A 17842-nucleotide genomic window follows, 5' to 3' on the forward strand; every position below is an offset into this window, starting at 1 on the left:
ATGGGATAAAAGACTATATTCAAGATGTTTGAATGAAGATGTTCAGATTATATTTAACATTTAGCAGCTGAACCACATATAAAGTATATGAAAAAATTTCCCCAATTTTTGGAACATATATTTTCATTAGCTAGATGTCAGTTATAGCAAAGACTGTGTATTCTTTTTGGGAAAGGATACATAATGGCAATGTCAACATTGCTCAATCATGCCATAAAACTTTTAAATACTTTCCATTACCTTGAAATGAAGCGTATGTGTGTGCATGCGCACACACGCATTCTCATTCTCTCTTTCTCTCTCTCTCTCTCTCTCTCTCACACACACACACATCTCCTGGGATTTGATGTTTAATGAACTGTGAGCCAGTTTACTTCCTTGGTGCACAGGAATACTGCACCTGTGCAGGTGCAAACTGACTGCTTGGAAACCTGTTGCTAGATCACGTGGTTTTTGGCTTGTGCGTGTGTGTGTTGGGGCAGGAGGGTATATGTGTATGTAAGTGAAGGTTTTTTCATTTTTGTTTTTCTGCATTCAGAGTGTTGTTTTGTTTGGGAAACGTGGCAAGGTTTGTGCATTTTGCAGTTTAAATTTTCAAAACTTTGGATTCAGAGCCTTCTCTTGCTTATATATCCTTTGAATTTGCTTCAGGGTGACACACCTTCCATTGGAGTCCCTTTTCAGAGCTCTGGAGAAGAACAAGGATCTTTGGAGGAAATCGTGGCGAGTTCCAGGCCAGAGTCTGTGGAGATCCTTCATGTCTGCCAGAAACAGGTGGCTGAGCTGGAGCTGTGGCTTGACAAAGCTAACCTCTCATTCAGAGCTGAAACTTTAAACCCAGAAATGCAGCAGATGGTGGAACAGGAGCTAGCTGGTTGTCAGGTAAACTCATGGTCAAAGTTCACCTGTACACCAATCACCTTTCTGGGTGCGATGAGGTTCTCTTAAAGCTACAGTGCACTTTTACAATTACTCTTCCTTCTCTTCACCTTACATAGAGTTCAATTGATAATAATATGTTGGGGTTTTTTTAACCCTTACCTTTCATCTTAGAATCAAAACCATGTACTGATTCCCAGGAAAAAGAATGTAAGGACTGGAAATTAGGGGTTAAGTGATATGCCCAGGGTTGCATAATGTTTTAGTTTGAATATTGGCTTGTATATTCTGAAATTTTTCTATTAGGAATTTAAATATTTAGTCATCTAAAATACAACTTTTTCCAGGATTAGAAAGGGAAAAATAGAACATGCAAATTCTGTATTGTCTTTCTTCATATAGGACATGCTATATAATTTGTGCTATAATATAATCTAGCATGTACTTTCTAATTGAGCCATTCTAGAAGAATCATCAATTTTGAGACCTAGAAACTGTATAAAATACAATGCAGTGTTATATAGTAGAAAGACCAATTTTACCAAAGATATAGAGCCCTGAAGCAATTAACTTCAATTCTAATTTCCTCAACTGTCAAATTTGGAAGTCATCCGAGGTCCCTTTGAAGTTTGTAATTCAAATAGTTGCAATATTGCCAAAGGGAATTATTACCATTTGGTTTATAATAAGTTACCTAGAGATTTGGGGGGCTAAAAATCACTTTGTTCAGTTGTATCCAACTCTTCATTTGGGGTTTTCTTGGCAAAAATACTGGAATTGTTTGTCATTTCACAGATGAGGAAACTGAAGCAAAGAAGGTTAAGTGACTTGCTTTGGGTCACCCAGCTAGTAAAGTGTCTGCAGTCAAATTGGAACACAGGTCTTCTTAAATCCAGGGCTGGTGCTCTATCCATTGGTCTATCCTACTTTCTGAAAAAAGATTGTTTAGTATGTTTCATATTCTCTAATGTGCCTTTTGAGTTTTAATATAGCAGAGGTGATGTAGTATAATTGAAAGAGTCCTCAACTCTTAAAACTGATATTCCTATCCTTGCTCTGCTCCTCCATAGCCATGTGACCTTAGATAACATCACTTTGAGCCTCAGTTTAATCATCTTAAAAAAAAACAAAACAGGAGGGGGCAGCTGAGTGGCTCAGTGGATTGAGAGTCAGCCCTAGAGATGGGAGGTCCTGGGTTCAAATGTGACCTCAAACACTTACTAGCTTTGTAGTCCTGGGCAAGTCAGTTAACCCCCATTGCCCAGCCCTTACCACTCTTCTGGCTTGGAACCAATACATAATATTGATTCTAAGAGAGAAAGTAAGGATTTAAAAAGCAAACTAACAACAACAACAAAAATAAAACAAGAATAATAACACTACTTCCTAAGATTTGAAATTTCAATGAGAACTACATGATAATATATCAGTATACTCCTACTTAACATTATGAATTGTCCCCAGGAAAATGCAGTGTTTGGCAAAAATGTTCTAATGGTCCAACAATTTGTACTCTGGAAAATGTGTTATAGATGAACTGATGAATGAATAATGTTACAATGCTGTTTTACAAATTTATGGTGAGATTTGTTTATTTGGTTAAAGTATAATGATAATAGAGAACATTTATACAGTGCTCTACAACATCATCTCATTTGATCCTCACAATAACTCTAGGAGGTAAGTGCTATTTTGATTGCCATTTTACAGATAGGCAAACCAAGGCAGAGGTTAAGTGACTTGTCCAGGGTCACACCACTAGTAAGTAGCTAAAACTGCATTTCAACTCTAATTTTCTTGACTCCACCACTAGTGCTCTATTGACTGCCCCACCTAGCTGCCTAGTAAATTAATCATATGGCATAGAATTCAAAGTCAAGAAGATACTAATTAAAATCCTATCTCACATATTTACTAGCTTTATGGCCCTGGACAATTCATTTAACCTATATGAGCCTCAGTTTCTTTATCTGTAAAATCGCAATCATAAAAACTTCATCATTAAATGGTGATAGTAATAGCATCTGGGGCAATTAGGTGACACAGGAGTATGGAGTATGGAGCCTGAAGTCAGCAAATCACATCTTCCTGAAGTCAAATCTGGCCTCAGACATTTACTAGCATGTGACTCCAGGCAAGTCACTTAACCCTGTTTCCTTCACTTTCCTCATCTGTCAAATCATCTGAAAAAGACATGGCAAATCATTCTAGTGGCTTTGCCAAGAAAACCCCAAATGGGGTCACAAAGAGTCAGAAATGATTTAAATGACTGAACAAGAGGTATTTACTATACCTGCCTCACAAGTTGATTTTAGGAATTACTTGAAACATGTAAGCAGACTCTAGAGCACTCTATAGTTGCTATTATTAAGTGACATTGGTAAAAACAAACTTATGTTAAGTGTGCCTACATGCATGTTTGCTTTGTAAAATTCTCTCTACATATAAGGGATTATTAATAATACCTCTCTGCGAAACCAGTGCTTTTCAAAGACAAATTTTAGTGAAATTCATATGATATCTTCTGTTTGGTATATTCTAAACCTTATTCCTTATTCTAACCTTATTCTAAACCTTATATCTAAACCTTATTCTAGAGGATCTAAGAAAGTATGTGTGTAAGTGAAAAGGGAAAGTACACTCGTGTGTACATGTAATATAGTACAGAATAGAAAGAGAAATATTATCGGCAGTAGTTAGAAGCAAAATAGATTTTGACATTCATTTTACACAAAAGAAAAATGAAGGGTTGATGAACATTATTTTACTCCATGGCCCAACTTTTAAAATGTTAGGTTTTCAACTATTTTGATTCCTTTGTACTGACATTTAAAATTATAGGACTCCAATCAACAACTGAGCTCAAAACCTACCTCAGACACTTACTAATTCTGTGACCGTAGGCAAGTTATTTAACCCCCTTAAGTTCAGTGTCCTAATCTATCTTTCAGCATTTAACACACTGCCTGACATCTAGTAGGTCCTTAATAAATTCTACTTAGATGACTAGGTAACTAATGGATAATGTGAGGATAATAGCAGCATCTACCTTATAGATTGTTCTATGGATCAAATGTGGTCATTTGCATAAAGTTGTCAAGTCAATAAACATTTATTAAGTACCTGTTTATTGAATTATCTGTGTGCCTGGTATCAGGCTATATGTTACAGGATGTGCAAATGGACCCAGGAGTGCAAGAAAATGGCAAAAATAGTCTTCCCTACACTTCACAATCTAATAGGGGATTTGACATATAAACTACTATGTACAAATAAGCTAGATACAGAATAAACTGGAGATCCCAGAAGAAAAACTATACCATTACAGGAGGTTAGGAAAGCCTTTTTGAAAGTAAGATTTTAGCTCAGTCTTGAAAGAAGCCAGGAGACAGAGATGAGGAGAGAGACCCATGACATTGGGGATGGATAGTGATAATGCATAATCAGATCAAATGTCTTGTGCAAGGAACAGCAAGGAGCTGAGAAAAGAAGAAGGGTTTTATATGAAAGATGTTGCAAAGGTAAAATCTGGAGGACTAGGCAACAGATTGGATATGTGGTGTGGGAGGGAAGTGGTTAAGAATGAGGAGTAAGGAATGATACCTTGGTTGTGCACCTGGGTGACTAAGAATTAGGAATTCTTATTAGGAATAATAAATCATTAGGAAATGGGGAGGGTTTAGGATAAAAGATAATGAGCTAAGTTTTGGATGTAGTTTTAACTTTTTAAACTACAAAGTACTACATAGTTATATATTATTATTGTTGATGGGATAATATTCATTATTTCTAAGACTGGCTTTTGAGCACATATTGAATGCCAGAAGGACCCATTGCAGAACAAAGAAAAATGTAAGAGAACATTACCTCTATCCTATTAGCAGTTTGCATTTTAATTGAAATAAAATGGACGAATAGAAACTGCTTCTTTGTCCTCCTTTCTAATTGGCCCGAGAATGGATATGATGAGATATTAGGGTATCATGGTACTTCATACTCCATTTCCATTTTGAGGGATGGAAAATAACTTGACAGATAGTGAATTTGTGGAATGTAACTGGTTCACAAGGGAAATTAAAGCAAAGCACAAAATATAGTATTAAGTGGAATGGGCAGACTGAACCAATAGATAATGGGGGGGGGGTCACAAAAATTCAGAGGCTGAATGGCTTCTCTTTCCTTTAGAAGAGCAGAAGTGGTTTCCCTTTCCTGTAGAAAATGGTAGAAGTGGTTTCTCTTTCCTATAGAAGGATGGTAGAAATTATTTCCTTTTCCTACAGAAGGATTCAATTTTTAATCTTTTCTGCCCTGCTTATGAATAATAAGCATCTTCAATTCAATCAGCATTGACTTGGGGATAAAATCTATTATAATCCCCTTATTTTACAGATGAGATAACTGAGGCATAAAGACCTTAAATGACTATCAAATAGATTGTAACAGAAACCAGAAACTAGGGCTGAGAAGTTTTTACTACAGTGAAGAAGTCATCCCATTGTGTAAAGAAAAATAATTACTTTATTGGTATATGGAGGTTTCTCCCTTTTTTACTTCTACAATTGTCATAAATTACAAGCAAAACCAAAAAAAACCCTTTGTGCCAAAGCAAATATGTTTTGTGGGTGAAAGAACATTTTATTTTCATCTAAAGTAGTAGGAGCTGTCTTCCTGAACATTTAGAACTGGCCCCTTCATAAAATTTTAGTGCAAAGTTAGATGTAAGAGACAGTCAAGACATCCTTCTCTTGATTTGTCACTATAACATGGGACCCAGAGTGACCTCTGATATGTAAAATAGATGCCCTGGAGGGGGATCTAGGGCAACCTATGGGGCCATTCTAATGTGTAGTTCAGCTGACTACATAAACAAAAAGACCCTCCTGACTTGAGACATGGCTCTTTTTCTACTGTGCCACCTAATTCCCCTAATACAACTACTTTTATATGAAGTACTCAAAAAGGAGTCCAAAAATCTGACAAATTAAATACAATAAACACTTATTATCCATATAATTATAGACCATGTTGGTCTACACTATAACACGGTAGTCACTATAACTGGACTTCTGTAGGCTGTGTATTGCATTTTGGGGCACAAATGATAACTACTGGAATTTGTAAAGCAACCACATGGCTATGTTCTCCTCTCAATGTGTTGATGTTATATACCCTGGAGCATAACTAGTTGGCATGGCTGCTTGGTTTCCCGGGCCCCAGGAGGTTATAAACCTGATCCTTTGAGTAGAAATACAATGACGCTAAATCACTAGGAGACTAACCAAGCTGGGTTATTTTTAGAGCTGTGTGTTCTGACCTTATGTCATCAGAAAAAGTACATCAGTTTTCTAATCTTTTTTTTTCCTTAGGGTCTGGTATTTTGAGGATTTGTTTTGTCTGCATGAGAAAAGGTTGATGATGAGAAAGAACCTTCCTAACAGCTTTGAAGGATGCTGTATGGGAAATAGCTGCTCCTTAGTCTTGTTTCTAAATGCTTTAATTAGAGCAGGAGGGATTTAGATTAGATTCAGGAGGGCAGGTTTAAAAAAAGCACTATTAAAAATAATAATAGTTAACACTTTATATATAGCACTTATTATGTGCCAGGCACCATGGTAAATGTTTTATAATTATTATCTTATTTGATTCTCACAACAACCCAGTGAGATAGGGGCTATTATTATCCCCACTTTGCAGAGAGACAATGTGTGTGTGAAGCACGAGGGGCAAACAGAGGCTAAGTGACTTTGTCCAGGGTCATAAAAATAGAAAGCAATGGTGGTCAAATTTGAACTCAGATCTTCTTGACTCCCAGTTCAGTGCTCTATCCATTGTGAAACCTAGCTTCCCCTACTGTGCCACTTAGCTACATTATCCTGGATGAGTCACTTGAGCCGTTCTCAGTCTCAGTTTCCTCATCTATAAAATGAGAGGTTGGTTGAGATTATCTCTGAGGTCCCATCTGGTTCTAGTTTTTGTAAAACTGATTTTTGAGAGCTACTAGAAAATCAGTGGTATTTGAGAGACCTCCCTTTGAAGTTCAAGGAAAAGACAATTGTTTTGGGGAGCTGATCTTAGGGCAGTCTTGTCAGAAGCAGAGGAATGGATAAGAAGATTTCTTGAGGCTCTTTATATATTCGTCCATTTTTAAATGTGTTCAAATAAAGCCAGTGAACCTGAGCTATTTTCTGGGAAGAGAGATGGAACTTAGTGTAAAAGCTAAATATTTTGTTTTGTTGTTTCTTGATATCTCATGAAATCATTAGCTTCTAATTGCCCAATTCTAAATTTTAAAGACTGAGTTTCTTCCATGACCTTCCATGATCCTTCTTTTTTCCATTGGGTCCATTCTACTTGCCATGGTACTCTTTCTTCATTTAATTTTTTTGGTCCCATTTTCCAGTAGGTTGGTTCTGATTTTTAAAAAACTTGTTTCTTTATTAACTATTTGTGCCTCTTTTTTCCATTCAACCAATTTTGCTTTTTAAGCTGTTATTTTCTTTTTGCATTACTTTTATTACTTTTTCCCATTTTTCTTGAACCTCTTATTTAATTTTTTAATTCCTTTTTGAGTTCTTCCAAATTCCTGTTCCTCAGCTACTGTTTTGTTTTGTTTTTATTTTTTGGAGATTTTGCATGTGTTTGCTTGGATCTCACCATCTCCTTTTGCTTCTGTTCTTTGCTCTTTTTCCCCCTTAGAAATTTTTGAAGGTAAAGATTTTGTTGTTGTTGTTGGCTGCTGTTTGTCCATTTTCTGGCCAGTGTATTGGATAATCTGCATGTTACTGGCCATTTCTATCTTAGCTTCTGGATCACAGGGTTTCTACTGAGGGGCTATCTTAACTGCTTCCAAGGAGACTTGAGAGTGCCCTCTAGCACTATGAAACTCTGAGCTTCATTGTTCCGGGTGGGTGTGAGGTGCTCTTTTGTTGGTGTAGCCCATAATCCTGGATTGCAAAGTGGCCTATGCCCTGGTTCTGAGTTTGGTGCAGTGGGGGGTGGGGGTGGGGGTGAGGAGGTGACCCGCCTGCCCTTTCCGGTTTGCAGTTTTGCTTCTGGTTCCCCCTTATTCTGTGGAAATGCACTCTCTCTGCCTACTTTTCACATTGTATTTAGTGGGAGAGCCCCCTCACTCAGCCTGTTTTGACTCTTGACTTTCTGTGAGGTGCCTTTTAAAGATCAATTTGGAAGGTATTCAGAGTGGTTTCAGGCTTTTACTGCTACTAAGTCACCATTTTGCCCCCCCCCCTTAAAATCTAAAGATGAGAATAATCAACATTTTTTTTTCTTCCCAGGCCATGTTAACAGAGATTGAACACAAGGTTTCTTCCTTATTGGAGAATTGCAAAGATCAAAGTCTAGGAGATAGTGGACGTATGCAACAAGAGGCAGAAATGCTTTCCTTGAAACTAAAAGCTGTGAAGTATAATTTGGAAAAAGTCCAAGTAATGCTTCAGGACAAATACAGTGATGAGAAGGTAAAATAGATATGACTTCATTGATATCCACAAATGATAGGCCCATCAGAAAAAAAAAAACACAAACCCACTGATTTATGTTGTTTGGATTCAATGAAGGAATAGATTCCCTTAGAACTCCAAGTATTAAGTATGAATGAGAATATTGACTATTAAGGTTAATTTTTTTGTGCTGATCCAGTTTCTTTTTTTCAACTTATCAATAATGTTTCTTTTTCCTCAATTACATGTAAAAAGTAATTTTAAACATTTAAGTTTTCTCAATTTGGAGTTTCAAATTATTTTCTCCCTTCCCTCCCCTCCTGCTCCCTCTCTTCTGCCAGAGGGTAAGCAATCTGATATAGATTTTGCATGTGCAATCATATAAAACATTTTTCCATATTAGTCATTTTGTGGAAGAAAACTCAAACATAGTTTAGTTTTGCAATGCAGTTTTTCTTCAGTGTTTTTTGCTCATAATTATTCATAGCAAAGTCTGTCTTAAATGAAGTCTTTTCTTCGATTGAACCAAGTTATAACAACATTGGCAATAAAGTGATATTGAATTTGTCAGATTCAACAATTTTGTCTGTTTCCCATAGTACTTGTATAATTTGCTTCTAAATGTTACTAACACAAAGTATACTTGTGATAAAACAGCTTGCTCTACTTTTAAATATTCACATGTATCAACTACTTTGGGAGTATTAATAATACAGTATAAGTCTAGGCATATACAGTCCAAAACAATACTTTTGTGCCTTTTGAATTCATTTCACCAAAATGCAATTCAGAGAGAGAGAGAGAGAGAGAGAGAGAGAGAGAGAGAGAGAGAGAGAGAGAGAGAGAGAGAGAGAGAGAGAGAGATCTCCATTGTACCAAGCTGACCCTCAGGGTTTCTCATCATGGGATCATACCCAGATGACATCCTTTAGTTCTTCTATTAGGGACTTTTTACTTACAGTCATTTTTTGGTTTTAGATCTCCTTGGGTCCCACTCCCTTCACATGTAGAAACTGTAGGAAAGTAATCATCTTGGCATTCAGATATTGAATCTGATCAGACCAGAACTATGATTCTCCTGCAAGGGAGTGGTACTAGCACCTGGAGCTGGTCCCTCCTGCATGGAAACTCCATGTCCCTTACCTCAAAGCTCACATTCTCCTTTTTTTTAACATTTAAATGCTATTGTATTTTTTTCTCAATTACACCCAAACAAAAATTTTTAACATTTGCCCTTTCAAAATTGAGTTCCAAATTGCCTCTCTTCCTTCTTCCTTAAGAAGGTAAGCAATTTGGGGGCAGCTGGGTAGCTCAGTGGATTGAGAGCCAGGCCTAGAGATGGGAGGTCCTAGGTTCAAATCTGGCCTCAGACACTTCCCAGCTGTGTGACCCTGGGCAAGTCACTTGACCCCCATTGCCTAGCCCTTACCACTCTTCTGCCTTGGAGCCAATACACAGTATTGATTCCAAGATGGAAGGTAAGGGTTTTATTTAAAAAAAAAAAGAAGAAGAAGAAGAAGAAGGTAAGCAATTTGATGTAGATTATATGCATCCAGTTATGCCCAACATTTCCATATTAACCATTGGGCATATTCTCTCATACAAATTCATTCTTTTTAAATCCCTTTCTATAGTATGACCTTGAGCAAGTCACTTAATCTAAAATGAGGATAAGAACAGCACCTACCTTAACAGGGTTGTGGTGAGACTCATAATGTAAATAAAGCACTTTGCCAATGTTTAAAGTATGCTTTTCTTATTAACATTAGCTCTTCTTATTAGTATTTATCACAACCCCTTGCATATATACAGCCTGATAAGGCCCATTTCCACGATCAGATTTTTGATACCAGCCATGAAGATTCTTGTCAATACTTCTTAAAAGGGCCTGGGACATAACTGGCCATATTTTATAGATACACAGCTGTACCTTGCCTGCCATCAACCCTAGAATCTTAACACCTGCCCTCAAAGAGCTCCAAGTCTAATGTTATAGGGTTTATGGTCTATCTGCTAAGCTTCTTTCTTTTTCCAACCTTATTATTTTCTGATTTGTCTTCATGGTAAATTTAAATTCATAAACAGTGCTTTATTGGTGATTTTATACTTCTTTTTTCTCTCTTTTGGATTTAATAGAAAAAAAGACAACTTCTTGTTCTCAGATTTTCATTCTGATAAATTAGGTAGGAGAGAGAATTTAGTCATCATTTTGCTGAATGGGATGCATTTTTTTGATGCTATGAAATAATCATATTAAATTGGAGTGACAAAAAATACAGTAGTTTAATTCCATTATTGAGTCAAAATGAAGTGATTCATTCTGTGTAAGAGAATAATTTGCTATTTTTTTACAGCGAAGTAACAATCTGAAGAAACCTTCAGAGGATCAGAAAATCCAGCAGTCAGACAGATCTCCTCTATTTGAACCTATTGTGTTTGAAAGCCCAATGTTTGGCCGACAAAAAGGTTTCCAGCAAAAGGTAATGTTAACCCTGTAAAGATTAAAATTTAGGGGAGACTGGGGAGACTGAGACAGGTGAGGCAGGTAGAAATTAGTTTCTCTCTGCAAGAAGTATTATATTTTTTAGAGGTTTATTAAAGGTTAAAGATTAAAGAATATACAAGTAAGAAACATGTGCCTAGGCCAGAGGCCTAGACAAAATAACCTCACATTACAAGAGACGCGCCTGCTCCAAAACGGAAGTCCAAAAAGAGCCAAGAGAGAGAGCCCTCAAAAGCCTTTGAATCAGCTTAAATACCTTCTTGATCTCCGCCCAGGTGAGATTACAAGGCATTCTGGAGAAGTGGAGCAAAGGCTTGTGGGGATTGTAGTCCTGTATTCGAGTCTATTTTTTACAACCCTTGCACAAAATAATGAAGCACAAAAATAATCATTTCCACGTGGAATGGTCCTTTACTCTTAAATATGAAGCTGGTATTAGAATGTTTAATTCTGTGACTTGAGAAGGAAAGTGGGATCTATTTGCATATGTGCCTAGAGATAGATCGTTGGTCCTGGAGTCAGGAAGACCTGAGTTCAGTCCTCAGATACTAGCTGTGTGACCCTGAACTAGTCACCTAACCACTGTATGCCTCAGCTTCCTCATTTATAAAATTAGGATAATAAACACCCCCTCCAGGATTATTGTGAAAATCAAACAACATAACATTTGTCAAGTTCTTCAAAAACCTTTAAAGCTTTATTTGTTGTTCAATTATTCTAGTCATGACCATCTCTTCCTGATCCCATCTGAGTTGTTTGTTTTTTTCAAATAAACTGTAGCGGTTTGTCATTTCCTTCTTCAGATCATTTTATAGATGAGGAAACTGAGGCAAACAGAATGAAGTGTCTTTCCCAGGGTCACATGTGTCTTGAGGCCAGATTTGAACTCAGGAAGATGAGTCTTCTTAACTCTGAGCCTAGTACTTTATCCATTGTATCACCTAGTTACCCCTAGTGCACCATATATAAAGGCTATTTTTAAAATTATTATTCTGTATCATGGCAAATAGCTTCAGCTACATCTTTCATAGAATCTATTATTCTTATTGATATTGTTTCTTTGTAATCTGGTTACTGTGCCACTGAATGCAAACTGAACTAATATCTCTCATGAGAACTTTTTTCAAAGTAGCTATTTTATTTCTCTCCTATCGGTATTGGATTGGTTAAAAAGAATACTTCATTAATCATCTATCTGCTATTTCAGAAATATGATTGGGACAATAGTGGACATGTGTATTTCAGCAGGATCTTCTAGGGCTTATGGTGAGGAAATCTTCATAGATAATGAGCTAATTCATGACTAACTTAAGAGTAACAACTTTTGAGTAACAAAACTGAAAACTCAGCATTGGTTCATAATTTTACTATCCCAGCATCATCAATGAGAAATATAAAGGAAAAGAGCCCCCTGTAGATACAATCACATTTATAATTGATGTGAATGTTTTCATCTTTGTTCATTCCTAGGTCTTGGAGTTAAATCCAGAGGAACAGAAGGATCTTATCAAGTTCATTGAAATTCATGCTGAGAAAATGTGGCATCAGAAGGACCAACGGGATGACAATAAAACCCAGGAATCAGTTGTAAGGTAAAGTTTAAAAATTATTGGATATAAACTAACAACGACAAAAAAAGATAAAGCCAATTTTTGGTGGGACTTTGGGCAAACAGAGTGCTTTTGTTTATCATTGATCACTTTTTAAATTGATGCAGTCTTTCTAGAAAAGAACCTGGTAGTGTGCAACAAGAATCATGAAATTAGTCAGACGTTTTGGCTCTGGACCCGTGATTTCATTGTTGTAGGATGCTACACTTATCAACATCAGCAATTTCTTCATTGATGCTCATCAACAATTTCTATGATAGTTGCCTTAAAAAGTTGTTTTGGGCAGTGATAAGTTAAGTGACTTAACCAGGATTATATAATATGTGTGAGAAGCAAGACTTGAACCCGGATCTTAATGACTTCAAATCTAGTAAGACATAATGGTCTAATAAATAGGGCATTCGATTTCTAATCAGAAAGACTTGGATTCAAATCCTACCTGAGAAACTTTATATTTGTGTACCAGTAGGCAAAGAGATTATCTTCTCACCATCCCCACCTCCATCATTTGTTTGGACTCTCGCCTTTTTATTTTCTTGAACCCCCTCTCCCATTTCTTTTGAATACCTCCCTTTAGCTTAGGTGACCTAAAGAAAGGTAGCACAGGTGTCTCTGTCTTTGATATGGAGCCAGTGATATTTCTATCACCTACTCATTTCTTTGGTTTAATAATATTGGCCAGCTGATTTTGTGTGTAGCATGTTTATAAATAAAACAAAGTGGGCTCTTTTGTATTTATAGTGGGGGGATTTAAACAGGATAAAGCATATCCTTATTGGGACTTTGGCACACAAGTACATTTTCATATTATTGATCACTATTTAAATTGATGCAATCTTTCTAAAAAATGTTACATTTAAAAGAGTGGATGCCATAAACTGTTATAATTAAAATAGTTATGATCATAAAATGTGGTGATTAAAAGAGTTAAAATGGTTGATGTTGTAAACTGTAATGAGTAAAATAGTGGAAGATATAAATTATAGTAGATATAAGAGTGGGTGAGTAAATTTGTGACCGCAGAAAATGTTTTCACTACAGGGTCTTGTTTTAAATCAAATATAAGGTGGTCGCCAGGGAAATATTCCCAATTATGAATATAACCAAGTCAACTGGGTTTTGTAGAGACTTTAATTAATACAAATGAGGAATTAAAGAAAAGAGAGAAAGAGAAAAAAAGGAAATAAGTATGAAGGGCCTTAAGCCAACATGGCCTAGACCTGAGTCTTAAGAGAGAGAGATCAGTCAGTCAGTCTTTTATCACTCACCACAAGGTCTGTCTAAGCAAGGATTCTAGTGACAGAGTCTCCTCAGAGAGAGTTCCAGCCAGAGTCCTCCTCAAAGAGCCTTCCAGCCAGAGACTGTTTCAAAGAGCCTCTCTCAAGAGCCTCCAGAGGGACAGAGTCCCCTCAGAGGAGCTCCAGTGAGACCTCCTTAGAGATTGTCCTCCAAGAGCTTCCCTTCTCCAGAGCTTCTCTCAAGAGATTCTCCAAAAGGATTCTCCTCAAGCGATCCTCATAAGAGATTCTGCTTTTTCTTATATAGGGGGTTTTCTTCTATGTCACCTCCCCTAAGTTCTTCCATCTACCAATCACAGTAGATAGACGTTTTCCAAAGGACAGCCCATTCTAAAAACACTGCTCGGTCGACTAATCCCTTTAGTAAGTTTGTACCAGAGAAAACTTCTGAATAAGTTTTCACCTCTTTGTTCCTGGCAAGTTTACAAGTTGCCTGACCTTTGATAGGTACTTAGCACCCCATTGTATTAATTCTAAAAATAGGCATGGCTTAAAGAACTTTTTGCCTCATTATAAGTGTGGGTTAAAGTACTTTCATTGTTTAGCAAGGAGTTCTCTCCCCCAGAGCAGTCCCAAGTATGGGTGGAGCAGAGGTCCTCCCATTTCTGATCCAAGTAGAGTTCTCACTGTCAAAATGTGGAATGTTCCCAGTAGGGAATTGTTCCAATTTAGAACTCCCCGATGGGGAAATTTTTAACATTCACAAGTCTGAGAAATTTCAAGATTTACAATAAGCAGCTGCTGACATACAAGAGTCACTAAATTAGCCATACCTTTTGGCTAATCAGTAAAATGAAAGGTTGAACTTGATGCTTCTAAGGTCAGTCTCTATGATTTTCAAACCAACACCTCACACTATCGATTGTCCTCTTATTGAGAATATATCCCAATATAGTGATTTTTTAAAAACCCTTACTTTCTGACTTAATAACAACTATATGATAGAAGGACAAGGAACTAAACAAATAGGGTTAAGTGACTTGCCTAGGGTCACAGAGCTAGAAAGTGTCTGACACCAGATTTGGACCCAAGTCTTCCTGACTCCAGGTCTGGCACTTTATCCAATGTACCATCTTGTTGCTGGGAATATATATATATATGTTATCATCCTCAGAATATTTGAAGTATTATTATACAAAAAAATAGAGATTCCTCTTGCTCTGCTTGTCCCATAGGGCAGAAATCCAGGCAAGGGTTAAAAGCTAGTATCAGAGACAGAGAACTTGACCTTTCTGACCTTTTCATTTTATAGATGAAGATTTGAAGACCCAGAAAGGTTAGATGATTTGCCCAAGTTCCCACACCTATTACATGGCATAACTAAGTTTGAAATTCAGACCCTCTGACTCTAAGTCTAGCCATCATGCCACAACAACCAACCAGAATAACAGATTTCCACTCAACATAAGGAAAATAAAATTTTTTAATCTGGTAATAATTGAAGCTATTAAAAAAATAGAATGAACTATCCTAAGGAATAGTAAATCCCTGTTACTTGAAATGGTTAAGAAGAAGCTGAGCAGGTTTTAGATAGGATTCATTATTTAAATAGGGACTGAGGTAAATTGGAAGCTCTTGAAAACAAAGACACTGATTTTTATCTTTGTACTGTGAGATGCAGCAATTTCATATCTGAATGTATTATAAGAACCCAAAGGTGTATTGGTAGTGATTCTTCCATTAACAGTGTACCAATTAAAATATGTCTTTATGTTCTTGATTCGTGTGGCACGTGATGTTTTTAAAAGACGAACAGAACCTAATGGATTCTGTAAATACATCAATAAAATGGAAATTTACTAATCTCACAGAGTTGATGTGAGGAAAGTGTTTTGCACATCTGAAAGGGCCACTTGAGTTATTATTGCAACAGTTAGCACAATGCTGCCTGGTAGTAAGTGGCTGGTAAATATTATTTATTTATTTAAATTTTAAAAAATTTTGTTTTAATAGCAAATTTCCATGTAAGTTTTCCAACATTATATGATCCATATTGTCTCCCTTCCTTCTTTCCTTCTCTCCCTCCTGGAGCTGACAAGCAGTTTAATCAGATTATACATGTATTATCATGTAAAATATGGTAAATATTTTTAAATTGATAATATGCATAAGTTTATTCTAGCATATTCTAATATTGAAGCCTTTTTTTCCTAAGAAGTGAATCAGTATGTTCCCAGTGACTGCGATCTAAGTCCAGGAATAGGATAGCTCATTTTTTTAAATAGGAGTCACTTTTATTTGACATTAAGAAATAAAAAAAAATGTTTCCAATGTTCTGTTTTGCTCAAAATATGCTTTAAAATGTTTCCCCAAAATGCCTTTCAAGATTGTCCCAGTCCCAGATCCATATCTGGCCCAACAGATCATTCATAGTGATAGCTTATTTAAGATGAAGCACAAAATAAACAAAATAAATTTGTTGAATGGTAAGTTGCATAACTATGGTAATAGCTTGTATTGCGAAAGCACCTTGGGTTTTTTCTTCAAATATTCCTTTGAGCAAAATGACTTTAAAAATAATGTGTCATCATAAAACTTTACATGCCAATTGTTTTCCTACTTTGTCCCTTTTTTAAAAGCCCTGGAGCATCTCACTCTAGAAATGGATCCCTAGAGTCATTCCTACCATCTCAGGAACAAAGTGAAGACAAATGGTACTATTTGCTTCAAGAGCTATCAAAGGAGAAGCTCCCTTCACCTCAGCTTGCAGATGATCAGGTCAGTCTGAACCCCAAACCCAATGTGGCACATGTCATGATCTGGGAGCTACCTTTCCAAAGTAAATTATTTCCTTTTGATTTTTAAAAAATATTTTTAAATTTTTATTATGTATTTATTTTTAACATTTTTTCTCTTCAAATTTTGAGTTCCAAATTCTCTCCCATAATCTCACACTGAGAAGACACACTAGCAATCATTATGATATCAATTGTACATGTGAATCCATATTTTTTTTAAAAGCAAGAAAAATAGAGTGAGAAAATTAGAGTTCACTTTACCCTTGAGTAGTTCATCAGTGACCTTTCTGAAGAGGTGGAGAAGATATATATATATATATATATATTTTTTTTTTTAACCCTTACCTTCCATCTTGGAATCAATACTGTGTATTGGTTCCAAGGCAGAAGAGTGGTAAGGGCTAGGCAATGGGGGTCAAGTGACTTGCCCAGGGTCACACAGCTAGGAAGTGGCTGAGGTCAGATTTGAACCTAGGACCTTCCGTCTCTAGGCCTGACTCTCAATCCACTGAGTTACCCAGCTGCCCCCAAGAATATTTTTATCATCATTAGTCCTCTGAAATTCTCTTGGATCATTGTATTGATCAGAGTAGCCAAGTCATTCAAAGTTGATCATCTTGTAGTATTGCTATTATAGTGTACAATGTTCTCCTGAAAAGAAAAGTTATCGAATTACTAATTCTTGAGTTGTTCTTTATAATCTTCCAATTTAAATGTGAATCTTTGTCAGGAATTTATTCCTATCCTAGAGGCACCGCACCAACTCCAACTGTAACTAGTTTTGACTTAAGTTACCATAAGTAACTAGGAGTGTCATATATTTTCACTTCATATAATGTAATATAGCTAAAAGGTCCTGATGAAGTTGTTGGGTTTTTTTAAACCTTACCTTCCATTTTAGAATCAATATTGTGCATTATTCCCAAGGCAGAAGAGTAGTAAGGGCTAGGCAGTGAGGGTTAAGTGACTTGCCCAGGGTCACATGGCTAAGAAAGTGTCTAAGGCCAAATTTGAATCCAAGACTTGTCTCTTTTTTTTTCCCTTAAACATTATTTTATTTGGTCAATTTCAAACATTATTTCTTGGATACAAAAATCATTTTCTTTTCCTCCCTCCCCTGACTTCCTGTCTCTTACTCCACTGAACAATCTAATATTTGTTTAATATTTAATATTTAAAACATTCTTTTTGGGGGAAGGGAGGAGGCAGCTAGGTGGTTCAGTGGATTGAGAGCCAGGTTTAAAGATGATAGTCTTGGGTTCAAAATTGGCCTCAGATAGTTCTTAGCTATATAACCCTGGGCAAGTCACTTGACCCCCACTGCCTAGCCCTTACCACTCTTCTGCCTTGGAACCAA

The 17842-nt window shown here is 36.5% G+C and overlaps 1 protein-coding gene across 8 annotated transcripts in view; it reads left to right on the plus strand.

The window, feature by feature from the left end:
- SYNE2 (spectrin repeat containing nuclear envelope protein 2) overlaps nucleotides 1-17842 on the plus strand; it is a 416774-nt gene that overhangs the window by 272358 nt on the left and 126574 nt on the right. For all 8 annotated transcript variants that reach the window (XM_056810866.1, XM_056810871.1, XM_056810867.1 and 5 more), the window contains 5 exons: nucleotides 652-882; nucleotides 8172-8354; nucleotides 10691-10816; nucleotides 12310-12431; nucleotides 16327-16465. In XM_056810866.1, coding sequence (XP_056666844.1) covers nucleotides 652-882; nucleotides 8172-8354; nucleotides 10691-10816; nucleotides 12310-12431; nucleotides 16327-16465 — 801 coding nt within the window. The remainder of the gene's footprint in view (nucleotides 1-651; nucleotides 883-8171; nucleotides 8355-10690; nucleotides 10817-12309; nucleotides 12432-16326; nucleotides 16466-17842) is intronic.

The sequence above is a fragment of the Monodelphis domestica genome, chromosome 1 (assembly GCF_027887165.1).
Source record: "Monodelphis domestica isolate mMonDom1 chromosome 1, mMonDom1.pri, whole genome shotgun sequence".
NCBI classification, from domain to species: domain Eukaryota; kingdom Metazoa; phylum Chordata; class Mammalia; order Didelphimorphia; family Didelphidae; genus Monodelphis; species Monodelphis domestica.